The 25261-nt window shown below is 44.2% G+C and overlaps 1 protein-coding gene across 2 annotated transcripts in view; it reads left to right on the top strand.

Annotated features, from left to right (window-relative positions):
* SMURF2 (SMAD specific E3 ubiquitin protein ligase 2) overlaps nt 1–25261 on the top strand; it is a 101102-nt gene that overhangs the window by 40418 nt on the left and 35423 nt on the right. Inside the window, exons 2-10 of one of the 2 annotated variants that reach the window (XM_085884709.1) lie at nt 8078–8116; nt 8213–8321; nt 15315–15448; nt 15795–15860; nt 16290–16374; nt 16463–16546; nt 16806–17032; nt 22847–22931; nt 23060–23218. In XM_085884709.1, the coding sequence (XP_085740835.1) occupies nt 8078–8116; nt 8213–8321; nt 15315–15448; nt 15795–15860; nt 16290–16374; nt 16463–16546; nt 16806–17032; nt 22847–22931; nt 23060–23218 (988 nt within the window). The remainder of the gene's footprint in view (nt 1–8077; nt 8117–8212; nt 8322–15314; nt 15449–15794; nt 15861–16289; nt 16375–16462; nt 16547–16805; nt 17033–22846; nt 22932–23059; nt 23219–25261) is intronic. The other variant, XM_085884710.1, reaches the window with a different exon arrangement.

Below are 25261 nucleotides of genomic sequence, written 5' to 3'. Positions count from 1 at the left end.
GCCCGCGCGTTCCTCAGCTCGCAGCAGACGGGCCCGCGCGTGCCTCAGCTCGCAGCAGACGGGCCCGCGCGTGCCTCAGCTCGCAGCAGACGGGCCCGCGCGTCCCTCAGCTCGCAGCAGACGGGCCCGCGCGTGCCTCAGCTCGCAGCAGACGGGCCCGCGCGTGCCTCAGCTCGCAGCAGACGGGCCCGCGCGTGCCTCAGCTCGCAGCAGACGGGCCCGCGCGTGCCTCAGCTCGCAGCAGACGGGCCCGCGCGTGCCTCAGCTCGCAGCAGACGGGCCCGCGCGTGCCTCAGCTCGCAGCAGACGGGCCCGCGCGTGCCTCAGCTCGCAGCAGACGGGCCCGCGCGTGCCTCAGCTCGCAGCAGACGGGCCCGCGCGTGCCTCAGCTCGCAGCAGAGGGGCCCGCGCGTGCCTCAGCTCGCAGCAGAGGGGCCCGCGCGTGCCTCAGCTCGCAGCAGACGGGCCCGCGCGTCCCTCAGCTCGCAGCAGACATCAGCTCTGCGTCGGTGCAACTATGAGTGTGCGGCCAGTTGTGCTTGTTCCCGTTATATCGTCACATTTCTTTCTCTGGCTTGAAGTTTCTTTTCATTGTTTCTCCTCCCACAATACCCACCAAATTACCTGGTTGCAAAAGAATCTGTGGTTGTTGTTTGGGTCGTCCTTCGTAATCCGGAAAGTGCATGTTTTTTGTTTTGCTCTCTGTTGAAGCTTCCATCCATATTTGTTCCGTGTTTGTTTCTGCATTGCCTTGTCTCCAGTTTTTATTACTATGGTTATATTGGAGTGTTGGGATGTCTGTCTCATTTCGCCATCATCACAACTCTTGGATTTCGGTGTGAACCGGGTCACATGATTGTTTATGCCTGCAGTTTGAATTCTACCTTCTCGACCGATCAGTAATTCTGGAGCCCGTGCCCCGGTGCGTACTTTACCTTGTAGTGGCCACGTACATGTTTCGATGCATAAACACAGTGGCATAGAACTAGATCCTGGTATGAACCTACCTGTCAAGTTTCATCAAAATCGGTTGACTCCTCTGGCCTCCAGAGCTGTCCATTACATACAAACAAACAGTCAGATGGAAAACCTGAGACTAAGGGTCGTCTAGCGACCACCCAACAAACAAACGGAGTGAAAACTAAGTACTCCCTTGTTTCTATGCCCGGCGATGGTGTCATGTACCACTTGGATATGGACTTGGGAAGGAGTGGTGTACAATCAGGAGAGAAGTGGATTGGGTGTGGGCATGGTGGAGGGGTGGGTAGTGGGGGGAAGGGGTGGGTGGGTGGAGATGCAATGGAGGTGCTGCCTGTGAGGCGTTCAATTGACGATGCACTTTTTAAAGAAAATTCCAACTGCACGGCCATTCCTTGCAGAGCTGTTTCCAGAGATCCCTCATCATGGGTTTATTTATTTATTTTTAATTGCTAGGTGACCTTACTGGTGAAGCCCTCCATGACTGATGAAGGTCTTGGGCCAGGATGAGCCCACATGGTCTCACCATCTCCTTGGTTGGCCAAGACTTGTGCAATATCAATGCCTTGGAAAGAAAAGGAATGAAAAAGGACTATCTTGCTGCATCCTTTTCACCAATTTGCAGGTGATAGAGGGACAACAAAAAGGGCATTGAGACAACCAGTACTCTGCAGATGCTGGTCCTGGTTTGTGAGCGCAGAGAAATATCTTCGCACACACAGACAGACTTGAGAGTCCACCATTATCCTTCTTCTCCACATTAACCTGTGAGACCACATCTCTGCGACATCATCGGACGCTTGTGTACTACCCGAAAATCCACACACCCAATACAAATCTGACAGCTAGGAGCCGATGTTGCATTACCAGCGTCGGGGCTCAGGATGGAGAGGGTGTGGGTTTTGAAAACCGTTCGGCCGGTGGTGTTAGAGCGGGACAGAAGGAGAACAGAAACTGAAGTGGTTTCATGTCTCCAAGTCATAATCTGCAACCACTGTCCCACCTGCGTCGAATCCGTGCCCGTTGGATGGAGTGTCAAATAGGAAGAAAGAGTATATATGGACTTGTCAATAGGTTGAAATATAAATCGGTTTCTCGCGATTAAATGTGAGAAACACCATGATCTTTTGTAGATGATGTGTGACCATGGAGTAAAGTATTTCAAATATTTCAGCTGCAATCTTCTGCCATTATAAAAACATTTTGTCAGAAAAAAATACCCAACTGGATCAATGTTATTAAACAGTCCCTTAAAGCAGCTGATAATGCGTGTCAGAGCATCTAAAACCCTCGGGCTTTCGGGGCACAAAGGTGTGACCCAAATCCCACTCGTGCCTACGCACTCGCGACATGGCACAACAAAGTATCAGGTTTGTTGTTGTTTTTAACCTTGGCTAGTTGGCAAGCCTGTGATTTGTATTGTGGTACATCGTGACTATTTATAAATTGCGTTTATGATTATTTTTTCTGGTGAAATGAATAAATGTGATGTTCTGCTAAGTACACCTGATGAGTGGCAGTTTTTGCTTGTTGAATCGGCTTGGGTACTTTTACCATTGCTTTTGATTAATTTTTTTTTTATTTTTTCTTCAAAATGTGTGTAATTACTGCTCTTCCTACTCAACAAGCCCATTGTAATGCTTCTTTAATTTAATGCTTGCTTTCCTAATTGTTATTTCCTGTTCTGACTAGGACTGGGAAGCTGGTTCATAAATAAACGGCAGGACAAGCACATTGATACACTCTGTTTTTGCATGACTCTCAAGTCCAATCGTAAACAGAAAAATCGATTTTATATATATATACATACATATATATATATATATATATATATATATATATATATATATATATATATATATATATTTTTTTTTTTTTTTTTAATTTTTTTTTTGAACTCTCGGTCACAGTACTGAGTCGAGTGTTCAGACAAGAATGCCAAATATGCCAACTCGGTATTGTGATTGTTTATCTTTTTTTCCTTTTACAAATACACTAACCAGTTTAAAGTTATTCAGATCAGATCCATCTCTCTCAACCATGCAAGCTTTATCTTGTATTATTTAGGATTGTCAGTGGATTCAGAGCAGAATGCACCAAGGATCGTAGCCTGTGATTTATCATGTCTCGTTTTTATGCTCCTGCTGCCGGAGGCAGTATGGTTCCGAGTTGTCCATCCGTCTGTGTGTCCGTGCATGATTATTTTGTTACCGCAATAACTTGTGAACCGCTGAAGGGATTTTTTTTACCAGACTTGGCACAACTATGGACTGAAATATGAAGACAAACTGATTAAATTTTGGGTTCAAAAGGTCAAAGGCCTAAAGTCAAGTGCCCTTTAATTGAAAAGCCATGTTACTGCAATGGCTTGTGAACCACTCAAGAGATTTCAACCACACTAGGCCATGAGGCGTGACCGTCTACCTAGTCTCGAAAGAGACTTTTGTTGGACACCTCTGAGGAATGCATGAAATTATGATTTTTCCAAATGAATTCAATTTGCTGAATCTGAATATGAATGTTGGCACTGCCTCAAAGTGGCACATAGACCTTTTTTGCTCTTTCAGATGCACTTTCACAAAAATCATGTCGTAGGTATGGATGGCCCTCCTCAACTACAATACATTGTTTTATGAAGAAACCCAATGCATTGAATCCAAAAATGACTGATAATTCCAGTGGGCATCTATAATACTGCTTCAATACTGGTAGCAGGAATGCTTCCCACATTGTTTTCCAAAATGTGGTCAAAGCACCCTCAAAAGTGTGCCGCATTAGCTTCAGTTAAACTTAAAGGGGGTAGGAGAAGTTGTAAATTAATACAATAAGAACTAGAAGGGCACTTGGTAGAGCGCATACCTCTGCCACGTAATACCTGATCCACGAGAACATATCGGGCCCAATACATTTTTGAACTAGAGGGGGAGCACTCGGTAGAGTGCAAAACCTCCGCCGCCAATACTGCTGGGTCACTTAAGTGAGCCTGATATCCTATTCATTGTAGGTCAAAACGGATCAGACTCAACTAAACCACGATTGAATAAACTAAAGTAGATCGACGCGCATGTAGAAATGCCAAAAAAAGTGCAAAATTTGTTTGTTTTTTTTCTCTAACAAATTTTTTTTGGGGGTTGGAAATCACTTAAAACATGTAGAAATGCAAAAACAAAAATTCAAATATTTTTTCAAAATGGCCGCTATAGCGGCCATATTGGACTTTCACCCAAGTCCAAAATCTAATGGCATGATCCTTGGACCATACCTAATCCCCCCACCAAGTTTCGTCGAAATCTGTCCAGGAGTTTTTCCGTAATACTGTTCACAAACAAACAAACAAATAAACCCAAAAGGTGACCACATGTGACTTCTTTAAGGTCACACTGAGGTGAACAGAGCTACTATCCACCAGGAGCGACTCCTTGAGGAATATCTGCCGATGAGAGATTCCGATGAGAATCGTTCTACAGAGTAACCATGAAAAATATGCGTTTGCCTCATAATGTCACCAAATGACGTCATAATGTCTCAAGTTTGACATATCTAGAAAGCACTCATCGAGGTGTTCAATTTGAGGTATTACACGATATGGTTCCTAAAACTTGAAAATTTTACCTTGGGGTCAAATATGTTTGACCTTAGGTGCTAACCATGAAGGTCAAGGTCAATCGCCACCAAAAATTAATCAGCTGAGCGCCAGACCATGAACTATATTCCCATGAAGTTTGAAGACGATCCGATCAAAATTACTCAAAAAATAAGGGTTTCGTCGACTCCCCTGATTTGCGACAAAGTGACCTTGACCTTTGACCTTGACCTTGACCTTGACCTTCAAAATTTTATGCGCTGAAAGGGACCTCTATAGTCCTCTGATATGCGAAGTTACAAAAATTTCCAATGATAACTGTGCTCTGCAGAATTTCTTATACGTGATTACAGACAAACAAAAAAATAAACATACAAGCTGACTAACATATCTTGCAAAAACTTCGTTTTGGCAAGATAACAAACAAACAGACAGGGGTTAAAACAGTAACCTCCGTCCATCTTTGATGGCAGAGGTTAAATATCATGCTATACAGTACTATATCGTTTTTGGCCCTATCTCTCAATGGTGAAGAATCACTTTAACAATTAAATAATTCTCGTATCAAGAATACGTATAAATAATTCGATTCACCAAAATCGAATCGCTTCGTCCTTGCCACACATCCAACTTCTCCACCAAGTTTCGTTCAAATCTGTCCAACTTTTTGACATATCGCGCTATATATAATTTTTGGCCCTATCTCTCATTGGTGAAGAATCACTTTAAATTTAGCAGATCTGGATCCAGATTCAGATCTTCACTACAATTGAAACAGTTCGTCCTTATCTCACACATAACCTGTCCACAAAATTTCATCCAGATCCATCCACAACTTTGTGAGATATCCTGCACACAAACAAACAGACAGAAAGGGTGAAAACGTAACCTCCTTTACCTTCAGTGGTGGAGGTAACAACTGTACAAGTCATCATTTATTTATAAACAACTATCTTATAAGAGCATGGTGGGAAAATGTGATGATCAGTTAACGAGGCGTAGAATCAAATTAAACGTCATCCAATACAAAAATGAGATAATGGAAAAGCTCCCCCAAAAAGCACACAGATATGCATACCACTACTATTATTCATCCCGCACTGGAGTATGCATGCAAAAGTTCTGAAGCTTACACCACAAAGTATAAATGGGGAACAACAATCCGATTAAAAAAAAAAAAAAAACACTCCAAGGCCATTTGGAATAATACTTCTAGAGTGAGGCAACTTATTGTTCATCGTCAGAATCGTCGCCCTCAACATCCTCCTCAAAAGCGATTTTTGTGGATCGTTGTGGCATTGTTCTGGTACTCATTACAAGTGCATAGATTGGTGCATGACAAGCCATGAGATCAGCAAGAACAGTGATGTCCTTCACATTGGGTCTTTACACACCTACACCACAAGATCTTCACGACGTCGGTCGAAGCCTGCTTTTTCAGCTTCCAAAGAACCCTAATCTGTCCATCTTCTACAATCCAACCACAATCACTTGGATTTGGAGGTTCGATGAACTGATCAAAGGTGTGCTTGAATATAACTGCTTGGTAATTGGCCCACAGTGTATGATGATAAATAGCATCTGCCATAGGAGGCAAATTCCACACATCAAAAGTGGACAACGAGCAAAATACTCTGCAGCGAGCCTCGTTGATCGCATCAACCGGCTGACTATAGAGATGAGCCACAAACTCCTTGAGCATCAGTACCAGCATGTCGGCTACTGAGAAGGCTGAGCCAAAGTCGATGAATGCCTGCACAAATTTCGGATTCCTCTCCATGAGTTGGACAGGGGTTTCCTCCCCCCCCCCACCCCACCTTACTATGGGAACAACTTGTGGAGCCGCAGCCTGTGAACGAAAAGTCCAGCTAAAGCGAAAGCATTACAAACAGGACCACCGAGGACTGCCGACATTGCCTTTAACTCCAATAGTCTAGTCTTGGGCTTGATACCTGTTTCAATAATAATATCCACATCAATGTCTGATGTATTGACGAGTAAAACTATGGCAACGTCAGTGTCACAAAAAGAAATCTCAACAGTCACAAAATGAGTTGAAGCATCTTTGCGATGATGGGCTAACTTGGTATCTGCTTCCTCATGATCATTGGATAGGGATGGAATTTCTGTCACCAATACTTTGTCTCTGATAGGGGGACCTTTAATTGTGATCAAACAGTAACAGTGGGTTTTGACTTCTAACGTGGGCTGAGGCATATCCATCAACACATTCGCATCATGGTCTACTTTCTAGTCTTTAATGGTACACAGTTTAACTTTTGAGGCCTTCCAGCTCTTCTGAGTGACCGACATTGTAGAAAATCGAGGTGGTGTGTTGGTGGAAATGGAATGTGGGCAGTGGGGGTGTCGGGAGATGAGGAGGGGGAGAAGAGTATAAATAAAAGGGAAAGTTGAGGAGATTTGAAGTAAAGGGAGGGAGGTGTTGTACTGTGGGACGCAAGGAATGGAGTGATCGGGAGTAGGCTATAAGTGGTAAATGGATTTCCACCATTTTTGATGCCACAGTTATTCAGGTACTACCTTCATTTGTTGACAGAATATCTAATTTTGTGAACAATGAAAGAGCACACAACGTGTTTGGAAGTGGTAAAGCTCTGTGTTTTCACCATTCAGTCAGTGGGACCATTTTACGAGAGCCAGCTCTTCATGTGCCCGAGAAGTACATTTTGGGAGGAAATTCCTCAGCTGATGAGTTGGAATTCCCGATGGACTGGTTTTGAAGGCCATGTTCCCAAAACTTGAATACGGTTTTTTTTTTGGGGGGGGGGGGGGTTTGCATTCAGTTTGCCCAAACAGATGTTGTGAATGACTGACTTGTCTGTCTGGATATGGCTGTTAGAATGTTACGACAGAAGAGAAATGTTGTTTGCTAAAGGAGTCTTTAAAAGGCACCAACATAAGGCATCATGTGATGATCAGTCAACGAGGAATAGAATCAAATTAAAGCTGTCGGGCCCTCGTGCAAAACAAAAAATGAGACGATGGAAAAGCTCCCCCAAAAAGCACACAGATATGCATACCACTACTATTATTCATCCTGCACTGGAGTATGCATGCAAAAGTTCTGAAGCTTACACCACAAAGTATAAATGGGGAGCAACAACAAAAAAAGGCACCAGTCAATATATGGTAAAATGGCCAATTTCCTATTTAGGCAATTGGTGAATATGTACCAAAGTATTTGATATGCTGTGGATGTTCCTATTTATAATATTTTGATTTTTTTTATTATCACCATTTAATTGTTTTTTTTAAATTTTTTCATTCTCCCAGTTCAAATTGTACCCATGAGTCCAGTCACTCTTTTGACTCCAGTATTGCAATCCATTCTTCCTTCCTTGATCTTTTTGCAAATTGATTTGCCAAAGAACCCCCCCCCACAAAAATGCCCAGTTGTTTGCAAAGGCATAATGATGGACTGTTATGTATCATGTCTGTATTTATGTATGTTGCTTTATTATGTCTTCTCTTACTCTTCCCTCACCCTGTTTGCAGTTCTTTGCGGAAAGAATCTCGCGAAAAAAGATTTCTTTCGTAAGTGTGTGCATTTCTCTGAGGTGGTGTTTCACATTCGAACATTGTGCACTTTGCTATGTGCTCAAAGTCTTGCGTTCAATCTTGTGCCCGCAGGCCTGCCAGATCCATTTGCCAAGATCGTGGTGGACGGCTCTGGGGAATGTCACTCGACAAACACCGTGAAGAGCTCGCTGGACCCCAGATGGAACCAACACTATGACCTGTACGTTTGGAGGGGGAAGAAGGGATTTGTTTGGTTTGATTGTGTATTCCAGGGATTCAAAAACGTATCTTCCAACAGTGAATGAATGGCCCTGCACCAGGGAACCGATCGAACTCTGCACAGATATTAATCCTCGTCATACTTGTTTCCAAAGCCGCCTTATTCTTCCCAGCAGTGGGTTAATTTGTTGATGTCGTTGAGAATGAAAAGTCTTCTTGTTTGGCTGTAAAACGTTGTGAAAAGGGAAACTATTTTCGACAATCCTTCACAAACATTGCATTTTGAGTACATTTTCGATTGAACATTGTGTGTGTTCAATCCCCATATCGTGTGTGTGTGTGTGTGTGTGTGTGTGTGTGTGTGTGTGTGTGTGTGTGTGTGTGTGTGTGTGTGTGTGTGTGTGTGTGTGTGTGTGTGTGTGTGTGTGTGTGTGTGTGTGTGTAACTTGATTGAAAAGGCAGAGATGCTTTGAAGGACTTGAATGCAAGAATTGTATCGACTTAGGATCGAGGTATCGAGGTATGATTGCTAAATGGATTCTGCAATGAAAAACATTTAAATAGAGAGTTCATAGAAACACGATACTCTACGGCTACGCAGTGTTCAAGTATCCACTTCAATTTTAATAAAATCATTATTTTAGCACGTTGACTGCAGGCTACGAGTATACTCGTAGTGCTGGGTGTACCAGATTCCGCCACGACAAGTATTCTCGTATAAAAGATTATGTTGCCGTGCCAGATAACGCGACAAACGATCTGCTGGCAGTTCGGTGAACAAAAATCGATGTAATGATCCTGATCGTCATTATCGATCTCCTTGAGAAGTTTTTCCACTTCATCTGCATTCATTTTGTGCCATTTAATGACAAGTATCAAAAAATAATGAAACGCGTGGTACTCGGCACACGATCTACCATTAGTAATGACGTTATACCAATGTCGATTCCGTGCTAAAAATCGTCCTTCCGGATAGCTCGTACCTGGCACACATAATTGTAAATCTTGTCCCACTCACTGGCTGCTACGAGTTTTCTTATAACGTGGAGTTTCCCCAGCAATGGATAAGACATTAACTTGGATTTACTCATAGAAGGGTAAAATTTGAAAATAAAGTACTGTTTATGTACATGCCAGTGTGACCACTCCATGGCTTTTTTCACAAGATCTTGGCTATTCGTTGTTCACCTTGGCGTCTTGGTTTTCTATAGGTTTTCTTGGCATATAGGTTTTCTATTATCATCGCTTTTCCAAAACCTTGTGAATTCTTGGCTTTTTTCATTGGCTCACCTTGGCATTTATGAAAATGAGGAGTGGTCACACTGGTACATGCATACTTGGCTTGCAAATGGGAGTAGTGTACACTGTAAAAGTTGTCAGTCAATGTGTTAAAGATTGTTAAAAAAATAACCTAGAAGTTTAGCACTACTGAAGCAGTCTTATACTTCACCTTGTGCACTGTAATAAGATGACTTTGAGTCACAGTTTGAGATGGAGGCTTTATTGATCACCATAGATGTGCATAGCCATATGGCAGGTTCTTCTTCACCTCCTACACTGCACTACCTCATATGCCACGCCTTCCAATGCTATATATCAATATATTGCATCTTGCATCGCTCTTGGAGGTATTTTGAAGGTGATTTGTGTTGTACGGTGTTCAAATATACAATTCAATTTGACTAAAGGTTCATAAAGATGTTTAAAGGTGTATAGATAAAAAAAAATGACACGTTCTACCGCCGTTTTCTCCAACATCTATTACATCACCCTACCAACACATTATATTAGTTAATTTATACCTGTTGTAAAAACAGTAAGTTTCCTGTTTGGAATGGTTTAAAATTTTGTTTGACTTCCGAGCAGCCAGACAGAGTAAAAAATATTATCTCACTCCTCTGCACATGAGAGACATGAAGCAATTGCTTAACCCTGCTTTTCGCTTCACATGTGCAGGGTAACTAGAAAGGCACTCAGAAGAGTGCGCATCTCCGCCATGCTAAAATGTTTACATTTTGTATTCCACTGATAGGCCAGATTTGGATCCAGACCTCCAAAATCTAATCGGCTTGATATTGTCACTGACCCAACTCGTCCACCAAGTTTTGTCATCCATCCATAACTTTTTGAGATATCATGCTCATGGACAGACAGACAGACAAAACGGTGGTGAAAATATACCCTCCCGTCCACCTTAGGCGGCGGAGGTAACAATGGGGGTGGAAAAGTAGTGTAAGAGTGTAGAAAAAAACGTTTAATCATGACTTGGCATTTGGAGTGTAGTGGCAATTCCATAAGTCGCTGTTACTTGAGATGATCATCATATAAAAGTGATTATTTTTGTGTTGTATTATTTGAAATTGAAAATTGTTCTTACGTAAGTATAAAATGTGAGAGACAAGTCAAGGTAATTTAATTGGGATAACAAGAACGAGCTGATTATACACAAACAATGTTGGGAAGGTAATTATATTGAGTCAGCTATTTCGAGATGACAGCACTTTTCTCTATTCATTGTCTTCCATGTACAGGAGTATAGACATTGCAACTTGAACATGTCGCAATTGTCAACTGACTTACCTGTTAGGCCTTATCTTAATGGGACATATCATCATCTATATATGCTGCATGCAAAAATGGCAGACATTTAACAGAGCCCATCATCTGCACCTCTCCTTTCTCCCTGATATATGTATGCCCCATTAAATGTATTCTATCCCTTCCTCTTTCTTTATTTCCACTTCAAACCTCCATTCCCATTTTCTACTCCCCCCTTCCTGTTCCTTCCACCTCCCCTTTGCTCTCTTCTTTCTCTGTATTCTCTGAACTCTTCACTTGTTTCTCTAAATTTATCCCTCAAACACACCTCTTCTAAATGTTCTAAAATTATTTTTTAATTGTTGTAAATATTGAAAAAATTCTCACCCCTATGTATACAAAACCAGACTCGGCGGCGTAATGGTTCGAGCGTCTGTTCTGAGTGTGGGATGTCGGTGCTTCAAACCCCAACTGAGTCATACCAAACACTTAAAAAAAATTGTACGTGCTGCTTCCGTGCTTTTGATGTTTAGCATTTAATAGGAGGAGCATGGACAAACGAACAACGTGAGGGAGGCAATGTCAAACCACCCAGAATAACTATTGCCAAGAAAGTGCTTCAGCAGCACCGAAGCTTTGTAAAGAGTACGGTATATCAAATCAAATCAAAATGGATATAAAGGTTGATGTGAACTCAAAAAAGTACAGGGGAGTTGATGCAACTACACCAAAGTACACACTTTGTCCCATGGATGTAGTTACACCTTGATTCCATCTGCTTTGAAATATTTGGGAAAGGTATGCACCTAACTCGGGTTGCATGTCAAAACACATGTCCTGAAACGGCTGTGTATCCTAAATTCTTCTTTCTGGCTGGCTGGCATCAAGGTGTGACTGCATCGATGGGACAGTGTTTACATGCATCAGTGGAATACCCTGAGAAACGGGCAAAGTTTCATCGACTTCCATCTACTTTTTATTCCCATCCCCACCCACATTAAATAATTTGGGAACTTGACATCACAAACATGTTCTTTTAGTGGTCCATCGAGATGAAAATCACAAGGTGACTCGTGGGGATTAGGGGATTAATTGGAATACAAGGGAATGTCTTTCCCAATGTTCGAGAAATTTAATGTAAATGAAAATGACAACATTCCAAAACACTATTGCTGTAAGTTTTACAGCTGATGGTTGAACCATCATTTTTAGCTCACTTGTAGTTCCGAGGTGCTTATGGGGATGGTGCGTCATCAGTCCGTCTGTCTGTAAACACTTACAACTTCTTCTCCAAAACTGCTCATGGGATTGTGACTATACTCTGTTCTTCTTCAGGTATGTTGCAACTCAAGTTTGTTCATGGCATTCAAAAAAAAATCGTCATCCAAGGGGGTCTACTGGGGGTCAAAGTGGGTCTAGGTTTGACCCTCCCCCCGACCCCTCCCCCCCCCCAAAAAAAATAATATTAAAAACCGGTATTTGCCTTTTGCTCTGAAACTACACACATTATTTTGATGAAACTTGACCACAGCCTTCAACACCCATGATGCACCAAAGTTTGTTCACGGAATTTAAAAAACAATGGGGTCTGAGGGGTTTTACGGGGGGCATTGCCCCCCAAAGTAGGTGTTTGCTTTCTTCTCAGAAACTACATACACAATTTTGATGAAACTTGACCACAACCTTCATCACTCGTGATGTATCAAAGTTTGTTCACGGCAGAAAAAAAAAATCAGGGTCTCGGGAGGTCTGCGGGGGTTTGAGTGACTGTTGCTCCTGATCCAAGTGAGCTTCAGGACCTGTGATCCTATTTGTTCTTGTTGTTCTTGTTGTTGGTGTGAACCAAGAATGTTTCCACTGCATGTTGACTTGCTTTGAATCTCATGTTAAGTGATGGGCCCAGGTCCCATCACGTCACAATCTTTAGGAAACGATCTCTCTTCCTTTGGTAGCATCCCAGGTGCTCAGTTGCAATGGCTGCACAAGTTCCCTTTTTAGTCAAACGTTAACGTGAAGTTCTTTGGTGCCCACTTTGCGCAAATCTAATTTATTTTCAAGTGAGAACGAATGATTGTTTCCACATTTCCAACACTTCATCGAACCGTCGTGCGAATTTGCCAACAATAATCCAGCAAGTCTCCAAAACTATCCATTATACACGTTCAATATTCGTTTGAGTGACAGTGGTTTGCTCCATGTAAGAATGCTAAAGATCACTCATAAATTCATGGCTTAAAAAAAAAAAATCTGCCTCACCATCAAGCTAAACACACAACTACAGGAAAAGTTTCCATCACCAGATTTTCCAGCCTCATGCGGATTGCAGCTGGTTTATTGTTCTGCTTCACGAGGAACTTGACGATGCACCTCTGTTCCACAGTTGGTGTGTTTGTGTTGGCTGCCTTTGTTTTACATGAGTGCTTTGACCTCATGGTGGTGGTCGTTTCCTGTATAACTTGCTAATGCTAAGGGTGCATAATCATATTGTCACACTTTACCATTGAACTTATTTTTACGTGTTCTACAATAAAAGGTTCGCACCAACTTTGAATCGCCCTCGTATCCATATTCCTTTGAGATTGTTGAGGTTGATCAAGTCTTATTTGTCAAATATTTGCATGTTATTTTAGCCTTTTGAGGACAGTAGGTGCAATGTTTTTTTTTCATATTTTGTTTAGCATCTTGCGTCCAGCGTAATCTGCAAGCATCATGTTATTACAAATCCGACCCTATCCATTCCTATGTACCATACTCTGTTGCAGAGCAGAGTATGGGTGCTTCAGAGCTGCTTCTGAAGTAGTTTCTTGGCACAAGGTTATACTGGGTAGTTTGCCGTTGCCTTCCCAGTAGTAGCTGGGGCAGGAATTTGGAAATTTGTCAGGGTGCCGGCGATAGCTCACTTACTCTTCATGAAGGACACCTTGGGTATTTTTATGTCCACTCCTAATTCCAGCAGACAGGATTCTCAGTTTAACGTCGATCCAAAGGACGGCACACACATTGATGAATCGCCCTGTTTGTGAAACACAGAGATGACAGTTTATAGCCAGGTCGAGATTCAAATCTCAGGCTCGACGGCTTAGAGGTGGCTGCGCATAACTTTAGGCCATCTTGCCAGCCCTTATAATTATAAGTTTTCCATCTTAGTTTCTGCTCTTCCTGTTCAGAAACTTGGTTCCATTCCAGACTTTTCCCCAGTCAACATGTTATCTCATTCCATTTATATCAGCCTGTGCCATTTAGTGCATAAGGTGGAATCTCATTATGTCCACATAAATGCGATTATCAAGGACTTGTTCAACTAAAGGGCTGTGTTTGGAGATCGCTGATGGTTCCCAGTTTTGCCAACTCCTATCACCAACCCCCGCCAGATTTCCATTATCTTTTGCTCCGACGAAGGCTAAGGCCTGAAACGTCATCTTGTCTTCTCTCCACGATGGATCAATCATCATTTAAGGTATTCGATAGCCTCTTTGTTTTCATTTTGTAATATTAGCAAATTAGTAGCACTTGAAATGCTGCCTCATAATGAAAACGAAGTGGGTACCACAGACACCGACACTAAGCACTTATGCCTCCTTCTGGGAAACTATAATTAAATAATGGAAATATTAAATCAAAAATGATGATGGAAAATAAATTATTGAAAATTGAAAATATATATATATATATATATTGAAAATTTAATTATTGAAAAATTCTTCAAAAAGCAGGACACCAAGATGAAACACTTGATTCCTCCCTCTGGTAACCATAAAAAGCATGCACAACTGCTGTGGGGTGCACTTGTGGATGAAGAGTACAATTGGCCATTTGGCAATCTTTTTTTTAAATAGTTTGGATTTGCTTATATAATATTGAACACAATTTTATTTTATGTCTGGTGTTTGCTTAATGGTTACTGTGGTGGGCTTGGGTTCCGAGGATCCTGAGTTCAAATCCCACTCGGCTGTTGAATTAATACCAAGTGGGGTTGACTCAGCCTGTCATCCTTCTGAGGTCGGAAAAATGAATGCCAGCATGCTGGTATCCTGTGTCGGAGTGGCGACCCGTCCAGGATTGTGCCCAATAGCCAAGGAGACTGCTTAGGCAGCACCAATGCTCTGCACAGAGTATGGTCCTGATGGATGGGATGGGAAGGATGGAATTTTATTTTGGAGAACCCTTCACAAACTCATGTGAAATGATGGGTCCAGGTGCCATCACATGATATTTGTGGAAGTGTTTGAGATGGAAAAGTCTACTTCAAATGGAACTGCTTTAAGCCCCCTGCCTGTCTTATCCCTCATATCCATATCTTCTGTGCCCTCTCTCTTGATCACAATTTCCTATTTTCCCCACATTTATCCTCAGTCTTCCAGATGGATAATTTTCTGACCTACATTATCTGCAGAATAAATAAATGCTGTGACGTTTTAAACGAAGGAATTTTCCATGTTTTATTTCTCCTTGGCAGATATATCAGTAAGTCTGACTCTGTCACAATCAGCGTTTGGAACAAGAAGAAGGTGCACAAAAAGCAGGGTGCGGGATTCCTCGGTTGCGTGCGCCTGCTGTCAAACGCCATTAGCCGCATGAAGGACACTGGATGTGAGTGGCTTTGCTTTGCTCCTCATGCGTGTTGAGCTTGTCCTTTGTGGACTCCTCCCTTTGTTTCATTCCACTTGCAATCCTGTTTGTCCTTTCTAACCTTGTTCCCTGTCCATGTATGTGTATCCTTGTTTTCTTTTCATGTACCTCATTTCTCTTCTGAGCCAAAATATCTGATAACGTCATGAGAAAGTGGAAGACTATTGGCTTTTGTTTGTCAGATGCCCTCAGGTGTATGTGTCGGTGTGTGTTGCACGTTTGTGAATCGGGGAAATGGTGTTCAGCTCTATGGCTGCACAGATTACAAATCTCCAAAAGGCACACTGTTTGCGTCTGTGCATGACAGATCAGCGATTGGATCTCTGCCGCCTGGGGTCCAATGAGAATGAGACTGTGCGAGGGCAAATAATATGTGAGTTGGTTCTTGCAATCCTCTTTGGCCTGTTCACTATGCTGTTACTTCCTTGTTAATAAGGAAGTTGGTCGTTAAATTCTCTTGGTAAATTGAGCAAAGTTAGCTAGCTAGTGAAGATACCATCCTTTCAGACAGCATAATTCCCTCTGAATTGGTGTATTTTGGTGCGACTCATAATACCGATGCTATTCCATACATATTTGCATATAGAGAAATGGAGTTCTCCCCCCACTCTGAACCCCCAGGATTATGAATTTTTTTTTTACCATCTAAAACCTTCCCCTGCACACCCCTGAGTGCAATCAGCAGTTTTCATCTCATTCCATCCAGCAGTAAATAGAAGTCAAACCAGCACACAAATAAACAGGCACTTCTCGATTTATGGTATGTTTAACACAGTAACACATCTGTGTGGATCTGTTGCAGTGAGCCTCCAGTCCAGGGATCGAATTGGAATGGTTGGTCCAGTTATGGATTGTCAAGGACTCTTTGAAAACGATCTTCCAGATGGGTGATTTTTGTTTTTCAAACACTTTACTTTGCCTTGTATACATATTGTTTATTCGGTTGCACTTAAGATTCTGCCTGGGTTGTTACAGCTGGGAGGAGAGGACTATGACATCTGGAAGAATACAATATGTTAACCATATTACCCGTACCACGCAGTGGGAAAGACCTACTCGGTGAGGCATTTGGTGTGTTGGTCAATGTGGCATTGTTTGTAAAGATGACATAACCTTTTTCACTCTGCTCTGTCAGTTTGCTGACATTATTTTTTTTAATTGAAGTGTTGCGGTGGAGTAGAGCAAAACAGATTTGACTTTTGAATATTGTGTGGAATTCTACTTTCCCACATTGCTAGAACTCTGATCTATCAGAGAAATCCCAACATGGATGGCATTTCAGTGAAGGTTTCTTGCCCCACACCATCCCTTAACATAGGCCAGCGATCGAGTACTCGGGGCCAGGGCGACCACGCAGCTGTGTGGTGGACAGCAATGGGCCCCTTTCACCTTTGGTGTTCGGCCCTGGATCTGTGAGCAACAGTGCACGGAGGGAAAACGAGGTTTTTGGTGGATCTCCTCGACGCCGGCAGCGCTCTCAACAACATTGGAATTACATGAGTCGAACTCATCTCCATCAACCACCTGATTTACCTGACGGTTATGGTGAGATGTGTGATGCTGACATTTGCATAATTAATTGGTTATTGCCTTTATACTGCACTGTAATAGTGCTATTAGTTCGTCAGTTTTTCACAGGCAAGCTTAATAAATTGCTCTTTTGTACCATTCTTTGTAACATTTAGATAACTGGCATATTTGATAAACTTGCAGGGGAAAAATCCCATGGGTTCCGGATGATACAGCTCTTACTGTACTTGAATTTTCTGACTTGATTTAAATCGCTCAACACATCCTTTACCACCACAAACGGAAAATGACTGAGAAGTTACCCCTGACGTGAATATAATGTCCATCTAACTTAAAATATATTTTGTTATTTTAGTTTATGATTCAATTTTCTTCATATTCACGTATTTAAACATGGTATGCATTAATTAGGGTACGGGCAAAAAACTTCCTTACCACTTTTTATGAAAACAAAATCGTATGTTCTGCAATGTATCAGCACTAGACTATCAGTGCCTGTAATTGCAAACACTAAATGCTAGGCCAGTTTTAAAAACTGTTTTGAAAAGCAAATAACATGAGCTACTGCCTAACAATTTTCAAGAAGATATAGCCTATAATAAGAGAGAACCATTAGTTTTAAATCGAATGTCTTCTTCTGTCTTACACTGGTTTCAGAAAAGTTTATTTTGGGATGGGGTTACTAAACGGCAAATAACACACAAAAGGTTACCACCAGTGCAATGCTATCACATAGTTTTTGACTGCAGAGATGTATATTCTGGCAAAAATTATGATGAGCATTATTCCCCTCGGATGGTACCGGTGGCCAAAAATTACCGGGTCTGGCTCATGGCCTATCCAAAACAAACAAACAAAAAAACTACCTTTCTCCTCCATACCCACGAGTCCCAATCATTCTTCTTCTTCCTCTTCTTCCTCCTTCTGCCAGCACACCATCTTTATTCTACTTGAGCTGACCCCCTCTCGCCTTACCTTCACGATTTCTTCCTACAACCTTCCATTCCCAAATCTTACCTATTCTTCAAAAATTAATAATTTTCCTTGTATCCTTTCGATCTATACACTTCCTGCAACCACGTGTCTCTCTCCACCCACTTCCTGATACTTTTCATCGACCCATCAGCTTCACTCTGCATTTACCGTTTCAAATTCACCATACACCTTCACGATTTTACTTCAACCTTCCCCTTTCCAAATGTTACGCAATCCTTCTTTAAAATAAATAAATTCACTTTTGACTATACACCTCCCATAGGCACGTACTTCTCCCGTAACCACGTGATCTGTTTCCACCCCCTGCATTTACCGATCCAAATTCACCATTCACCTCATGATTTTTTTCTACAACCTTTCCATTCCCTAATCTGATAAAAACTCTCTCAAACAATAATAATAATAATAATGATAATTTAAAAAGCAATCTCTTATAATGCTTCATCTTCCTCTTTCACACGTGTGGTTCTCATTACGATATCATAATTCACTTCTCTTTTTCTATTTCAACAGACTGCTCTCAATTTGACCTTTCCCTCATACCTTGTCTAAAAAAAATCCAACTTTTACAACGTTTCTTCTCTCCATTCTCTTAATTAGCCTTTGTTGCATCCATCAAGAAATGTCTTTAATTGCATCTTGACCTAAAATTAAAAAACCCCAGTTTGCAATGAATGTTCGCTTTCCATCAACTATTCTTTTTTTCCAACTTCAGTGCCAACTCACCCCTCTCACCCCTCCCTCTCAAAGCAACTATGACACTCTTCTCCCTCCAAGCCTCCCTCTCACCTTTCTCAAAAACTCCCCCCTCACCTTTCTCCCTCAACTCTCCCCACTCACCCTTCTCCCACCATTCACCCCCTCACTCACCCTTCTCAAAGTTTCCCCCCCACATCCACAAAGCTGCCTCCTTCCCCTGCCCTCTCACCTCCACCTCATCACTCCAGCTCCTCAAATCCTCAACTGCCTTTTGCCCCCCCTCTCCCCCAGCACCACAGTCTTTTCTCCTCATCCGGCCCATCCCTGAGCTATTCTGCAATCCCCCACACTCTTTCAGCAACTCTCTTTACCTCCCCCCCCTCATCCCTTGTCCTACCCTCCCCCTCCCCTCCCATCCCCTGCACCCAAAGCCACCTCATCTCTCTCTTCATTAACAGTGTGGACCTCAAATATCCGTGGCCTTCGCTCAAACCTCACAGGCTTTCCATACAGGTTGCCACTGACAAACCAGCCGTAATCTGCCTAACCCTAACAGAAACTTTCCTCCCTCAAGACGTCTCTGACTCCCAAGTATCTCTTCCTGGTTACTCCCTCCTCCGGTATGACAGACCTGAGCCTCGTCCTGGGGAAGGAGTTGCTCTCTTCATCAAAGTCTCTATTCCTCACTCTCCATGCACTGCCCTCACTCCCCCACACACCCCAGGAATACCTCTAGCTATGGCTTCCCCTCCACTCCCACCTCATGTTTATATGTGTACTGTACCATCCACCAAACAGTGATGACTCCATTTACACCTCACTATCTGAAAACATGGACTAACTTCTATCTTCTCATCCAAACTCTCTTCTTCATATGTGGCGACTTCAATTGTCATCATGCCAGTTGGCGAGGTGTGGGTACCTCACTCACCTGTCATGGCACTTCAGCAAAATATTTCTGTGGCTCATTGGGACTGACTCAATCAGTCAATTTCCCAACCTGGATCTCAAACAATAGTACTCTATCTCTTCTGGATCTGATTTTGACAAATTTCCCTGAAAATATCTGCTGTTGTTCCTCCGCTCCAATCGGTTCTTCTGACCACGTGCTTGTCAAAGTGGACATCTCTCTGGCTGTTATCAGAGAACCACCTCAGCGCCGTCGAGTCTGGCATTTCACTCAAGCCAACTGACAGGGTATCCAAGCAGCCATGAAACTTCTAGACTGGTCTCCCATTGCTACTTTCTCCAACATCAACTCATCCTGGGAATTCATTCAAAGAAATTGCTCTCCCTCATGCACAGATTTATTCCCTCTTGTCTTCAGTTGTCCTACCCTTCCTCCGACCCATGGTTCACTGAAGCTTATGGCGAGGCAGTTGTCCTGAAACAACTTGCCTTTACCTCATGGAAAGCAAACCCAACTGAGGGTAATCTCAGTTCCTACCATAACGCTCAGAACAAGTGTGTTTCTACCCTCAGGAGAGCCAGAAAACAACATCTTTCTCATCTCAAGTCTGAACTGTCAAACCTCTCTCCCTCCTCCAAATCCTGGTGGTGTCTAATCAAATCTGTTTCTGGTGTATGTTCCCCCTCTATCTCCTCCCTTACCTCAAATGGCCACACTGCTGATACGGCACGTGAAAAGGCTGAATGCCTAAACTCGGTGTTTGCATTGAAATCTTGTGTCCAAAACCCATCGCTTTCTGTACCCACCTTACCCAGTCGCACCCAACTGTCCCTGGACTCTGTGTCCTTTTCCTCTGACAAAGTAGAGAGCTTGCTGTCAAACCTCGACTCAGATTATGCAACCGGGCCAGACGGCATCAGCCCACGTGTCCTAAAAACCTGCTCCTCTGCTCTTGCTCACCCTCTCTCTGTTCTATTCACCCTCTCATTTGCTCAAGGTCATCTGCCATCTGCTTGGAAATCAGCAAACATTACTGCCCTGCATAAAAAGGTACAAAAACAGATCCCTGCAACTGCAGACTAATCAGCCTTCTCCCTATTATCAGCAAGGTTATGGAATCTATCATCGCTTCGGACATTAAATCCTTCCTCTTCTCCAATTGCCTGATTTCCTATCATCAATTTGGTTTCGGATCAGATCACTCTACCCTGGATATGCTGTTTCTGCTCTCCCAACAATGGATGGAGGTCCTCAATGCCGGACATGAAATCAGAGCCATATCCCGAGACATATCATATGCTTTTGACACGGTCTGGCACCCTGCCCTCCTCACCAAACTCTCTTCCAATGGTATCCAAGGCCATCTCCACTCATGGCTCGCAGACTTCCTCTCCTGTTGCAGTCAACATGTGACCCTAAATGGAGTTCTTTCATCCTCTCTTCCTGTCCAGGCTAGAAGTTCCTCAAGGCAGCGTTCTGGGCCCTGTTCTTTTTCTGGTTTTCATCAAAGATCTCTCCGACTCTCTGGAAAATCCTCTTTATCTCTTTGCTGATGACTCCACCCTCTGCCGTACCATCAGTCATCCCTCAGACCGGCAAGCAGCAGCTTATTCGCTCACTGCAGATCTGGGTAAAATCCCAAACTGGGCCAACACGTGGAACATGTCTTTCAATCCGGACAAATCTCATACTCTCACTATGTCTCTCCGAAAGGGCCGTTTAGAACCTCACCCCCCCTTCCACTTTCTCAATAATTCTCTGGATGAAGTCCTTTCTTTCAAGCTTCTGGGTCTCACTATCTGCCATGACCTTTCCTGGGAAAGACACATTTCAAACCTCGACTCCAAAGCCAGTCGCCGACTGGGAATCCTCCGTCATGCAAAGTCCTTCCTCGACCCACCTGAGCTCCTGACCATATACAAAGCTTTCGGCCGCAGCCTGATGGAGTACTGCTCTCCCCTCTCGGCTGGTGCTCTTGCCTCCCACCTTTCTCAGCTTCACGCTGTGGAAACAAAGGCATTTCAGATCATTGGAATCTCCTGCGATGAGGCTGAGTCTTTGGGGCTCTCACTCTCTCACTGCAGGCAGGGCGGTAGTCTTTGTCTTCTACCGTCTACTCTCTGGTCTCACCACCCCCTGGTGTGTCTGCGATTCGTCCCCACCATATTTCCGCAGGGTGCTCAAGGTCCGCCAACAACTCCCTTCTGGTAAAACTACCAAAATCACGAATCACTGCTCACCTTCACTCTTTCATTCCTCTTTTTTCCTGCCTTTGGAATAAACCCCCTCACTCTGTTCAATCCCATTCTTCCCTCCAGGCCTTCAAAACTGCTGTTCACCACCACCTCTTATCGTCCCCCATCCAAATCCTCGATCTTTTCTATCCCAGTTAATCCACCCCAAACCCACCTCCTTCAAATTCCCTGCTTTCCTTCCTGAAAGTCCCTGTAATGTCCATCTTGTATACCCCGCGTTACCCGCCCAATCCCTCTCCCTTCCACAGATCTCCTAATGTCTCTGTTCCTTACTGTTTTGTCCTTCCCATTCCTGCCCCTCTTGTCTCTTGCCCCCCTTGCTGTGCGTTGTGTGTTCGCTCTCATACGAGCCTCGACAAGGTATACAAAAAAAAAAACCTGATGTGAAGCCCAATTCAAGTTGTATTCATAGTCTCCAACTTGGCACTTCCCTTTCGGCTGCATGATACTTTGAAAAACTAGAACGGCACTCGGTAGAATGCATCTGCCATTTTGTGTAACACTGATAGGCCGGATCTGGACCTGAACCAAAATCTAATTGGCTTGTTCTTGTCGCCTAACCAACTCATCCACCTCGTTTTGTCATAACTCGTCCACAACTTTTTGAAATATCCTGTTAGATATCGTTATTGGCCCCATCTCTCAATGGTGAAGAATCACTTTTTAAAATTTTTTTTAAATATTCCTCGATCCGGATCTTCACCAAAATCTAATCAATTCGTCCATGTCATACACCCACTCCTGTCCACCAAGCTTCGTCCGAATCCGTTCATAACATTTTGAGATATCCAGCGGACAAACACTGGTGAAAACATAACCTCTGTCCACCTTCGGTGGCGGAGGTTACAATGTAGCACGTCTTGTTGATGTCTCAATTTCGGGATCGATTCCAGTGCTATTAAGAATAGGACACAAAAGTAGAGAACCTGACTGATGAACTATTATTACTCTGATTGTTTCTTCCTTTAGAGCAACGAACCACCCAGCAGGGGCAGGTGTACTTCTTGCACACACAGACTGGTGTCAGTACGTGGCATGACCCACGTATTCCGCGGTGAGTTTGCGTGAAAATTCTCTACGCTAATATTTGCTACTTTGCCTCTTTTGAAGCACCCATTAAGTATCTTCCACTTCATCCCCACCCTACTGTATGCTGCACAACCCAAATATCTTCCCTTTTAGAGATCTAAGCAACATTAGTTGTGAGGAATTGGGCCCTCTCCCTGCTGGCTGGGAAACCCGCAGCACTGCCACAGGCAGAGTTTACTTTGTCGATCACAACAACCGAACAACGCAGTTCACTGACCCACGTCTCTCTGCAAACCTCCACCATATTCTCAAGTGAGGCCTTGTGTATGCTTTACTATTTACCACCTCTTTGTTGTCCATTCAATGATCTTCCTCGAAAGATGGAAACTGTGCTTATCTGCCAATTTATGAACATGCCAACCCCTGTTGTTTGTGTAATGTACTGAATAGAAGATGCTTAGCAGGCAGACACGATGCGGAGGAACAGTCGAGCCGGGTTGTGGTGCACAAGCGCGAGCGCGAGCGTACTCTGCCCGTGGCTCTCCTTTATTACGTATGCAGCACACGCACAAGCCGGGCGACCACAGCATTCCTACGACGCCTCAGGCGGCGCGCATGCCTTATATCCCTTGCAGATACGATGACCACTCCGACCACTCCCACACCACCATGCCCTTCCCCGTAGGCCCGCAGACTACACCACACTCCTCCCCCTTAAAACTATGATTATTAAATGATCACCATCATAATAAGCATAAACAGCACGAAGGACTATGGTATAATAGTAGACAAGGCACAAAAAATGAAAACAGCGAAGTATAACAGCACAGCACATCATATAATGCGTGAAAGCGGGTTAATGGAGCTGCCCCGACCAGATTCCGAAGACACAGCACCTCCCAAACTCTGGCCGCGTTACCGATATGAAGCAGCAAGGTGAAAAACACAGCAGCCCTACCCAGCGGAAACGCCCCCAGGCGGCTCATGCTGACATGGCCCTCGCCGAGGTCGTGGCGATCTTTCGAGCCAACCTCCCCCGGCACCATCAAACGCCTCCGGCCCACTCCCCCCAGGCAGACCCGACGTAGATAAACATTCCGAGGCCGGAAGCCCGCTTCTGGAAGCCGTGGCGCCAGCCTTGATCGACCTTGGCCGGGGGCGCTGAACAGCGCCGCTGGCTGTACGCACTTAATGCTCCAAAACAACCCACGCACCACAATCAGTTGAGACGCCAACGCCCGTCTAAACGGCCTTGAGCGAACAGAGAGCTGCGCTCGCAACCAGAGGTGGGGGTAACGCTGACCAGGGCACCAGTCTTGGTTCCGAGTCGATCTCCGAGACCCACACGGCAGCTAGACGGTAGCAATTCCATTTAAACCACACTTCAACCATAAGCTCGTCATAAATCAATAGGAATAACATTTGAACCATTGCAAACTCATTTTTCCGTACAGCGCGTTCTCTTGATAAAATCCCAGCACCTGACAAAACAACTACCCGTGGCCTGGGGCAACTGGAGGCCAATAAACCCTCTTTATTCGCCCCCACCTCTCTCAAAGCCCCCACATCACACTGATCATAATACGAATCCCATCGATTGATCTCCACCAAACTCACTCTCACACGGGAACTGCTGGCATTTATCTCAACAACGTTAAACTGCATCACTAGAGCAAGGAAAAACAAATAGGCAATGAACAGCAACCCACAACCCCCATCACGAGTCCGTCTCTTGGTTGTCGACTCGATGTAGTGACTCGCGACTTCCTTTAACGCCACGGGCTCACCGCAACCTGTTGAAGCTGCTCGAACAACACCGCACCTCGCATCATGCACGCCGCCGACGCGCGAGAGCTGGCACGGCCCCTGCTGCTCCCGAACCGCACACCGCCGTTGCAGGCAGCCACGAACGGCCACTCCTGTTGCATCGACACGGCTTCCGCCGCCAGCACCTCGCCCTCGGTACCCGACGAAAGCATCGAAGAGAGCATCGGCAAACCTGGAGGTACGAACTGGAGATCCAGCCCGAGGTGCGCCGGCCAGTCCCGACCCAAAAGGACGGGCCCCTCCCCTCGCCCCACGAACACCGAGAGTAGGGCGCTTCGCCCCCGGTAAAGCACCGAGACGTCGGGCGCTGCAAGCGGCGCAACCGCTTCGCCGGTGTACACGCGCGATGCGCGGGCAGCACGAGTGGACTCAACTCGACACCCGATCAGTGCCCCGATCACTTCAACCTCCCCTGCCACTGATCTTGTCATCTCCGGACCAAATGGAAGCAGGTCCAACTCCGGCAGCATCTCCCGCTCCGGGTCGCCCTGGCCCATCGTGCTGACCCCCGGACCATCTGCTGTGCCC

The sequence above is a fragment of the Eptatretus burgeri genome, chromosome 6, assembly GCF_056783735.1.
Source record: "Eptatretus burgeri isolate ZD-2024b chromosome 6, Ebu_testis_v1, whole genome shotgun sequence".
In the NCBI taxonomy this organism is placed as follows: domain Eukaryota; kingdom Metazoa; phylum Chordata; class Myxini; order Myxiniformes; family Myxinidae; genus Eptatretus; species Eptatretus burgeri.
This window is presented reverse-complemented; position numbering and strand designations above follow the sequence as displayed.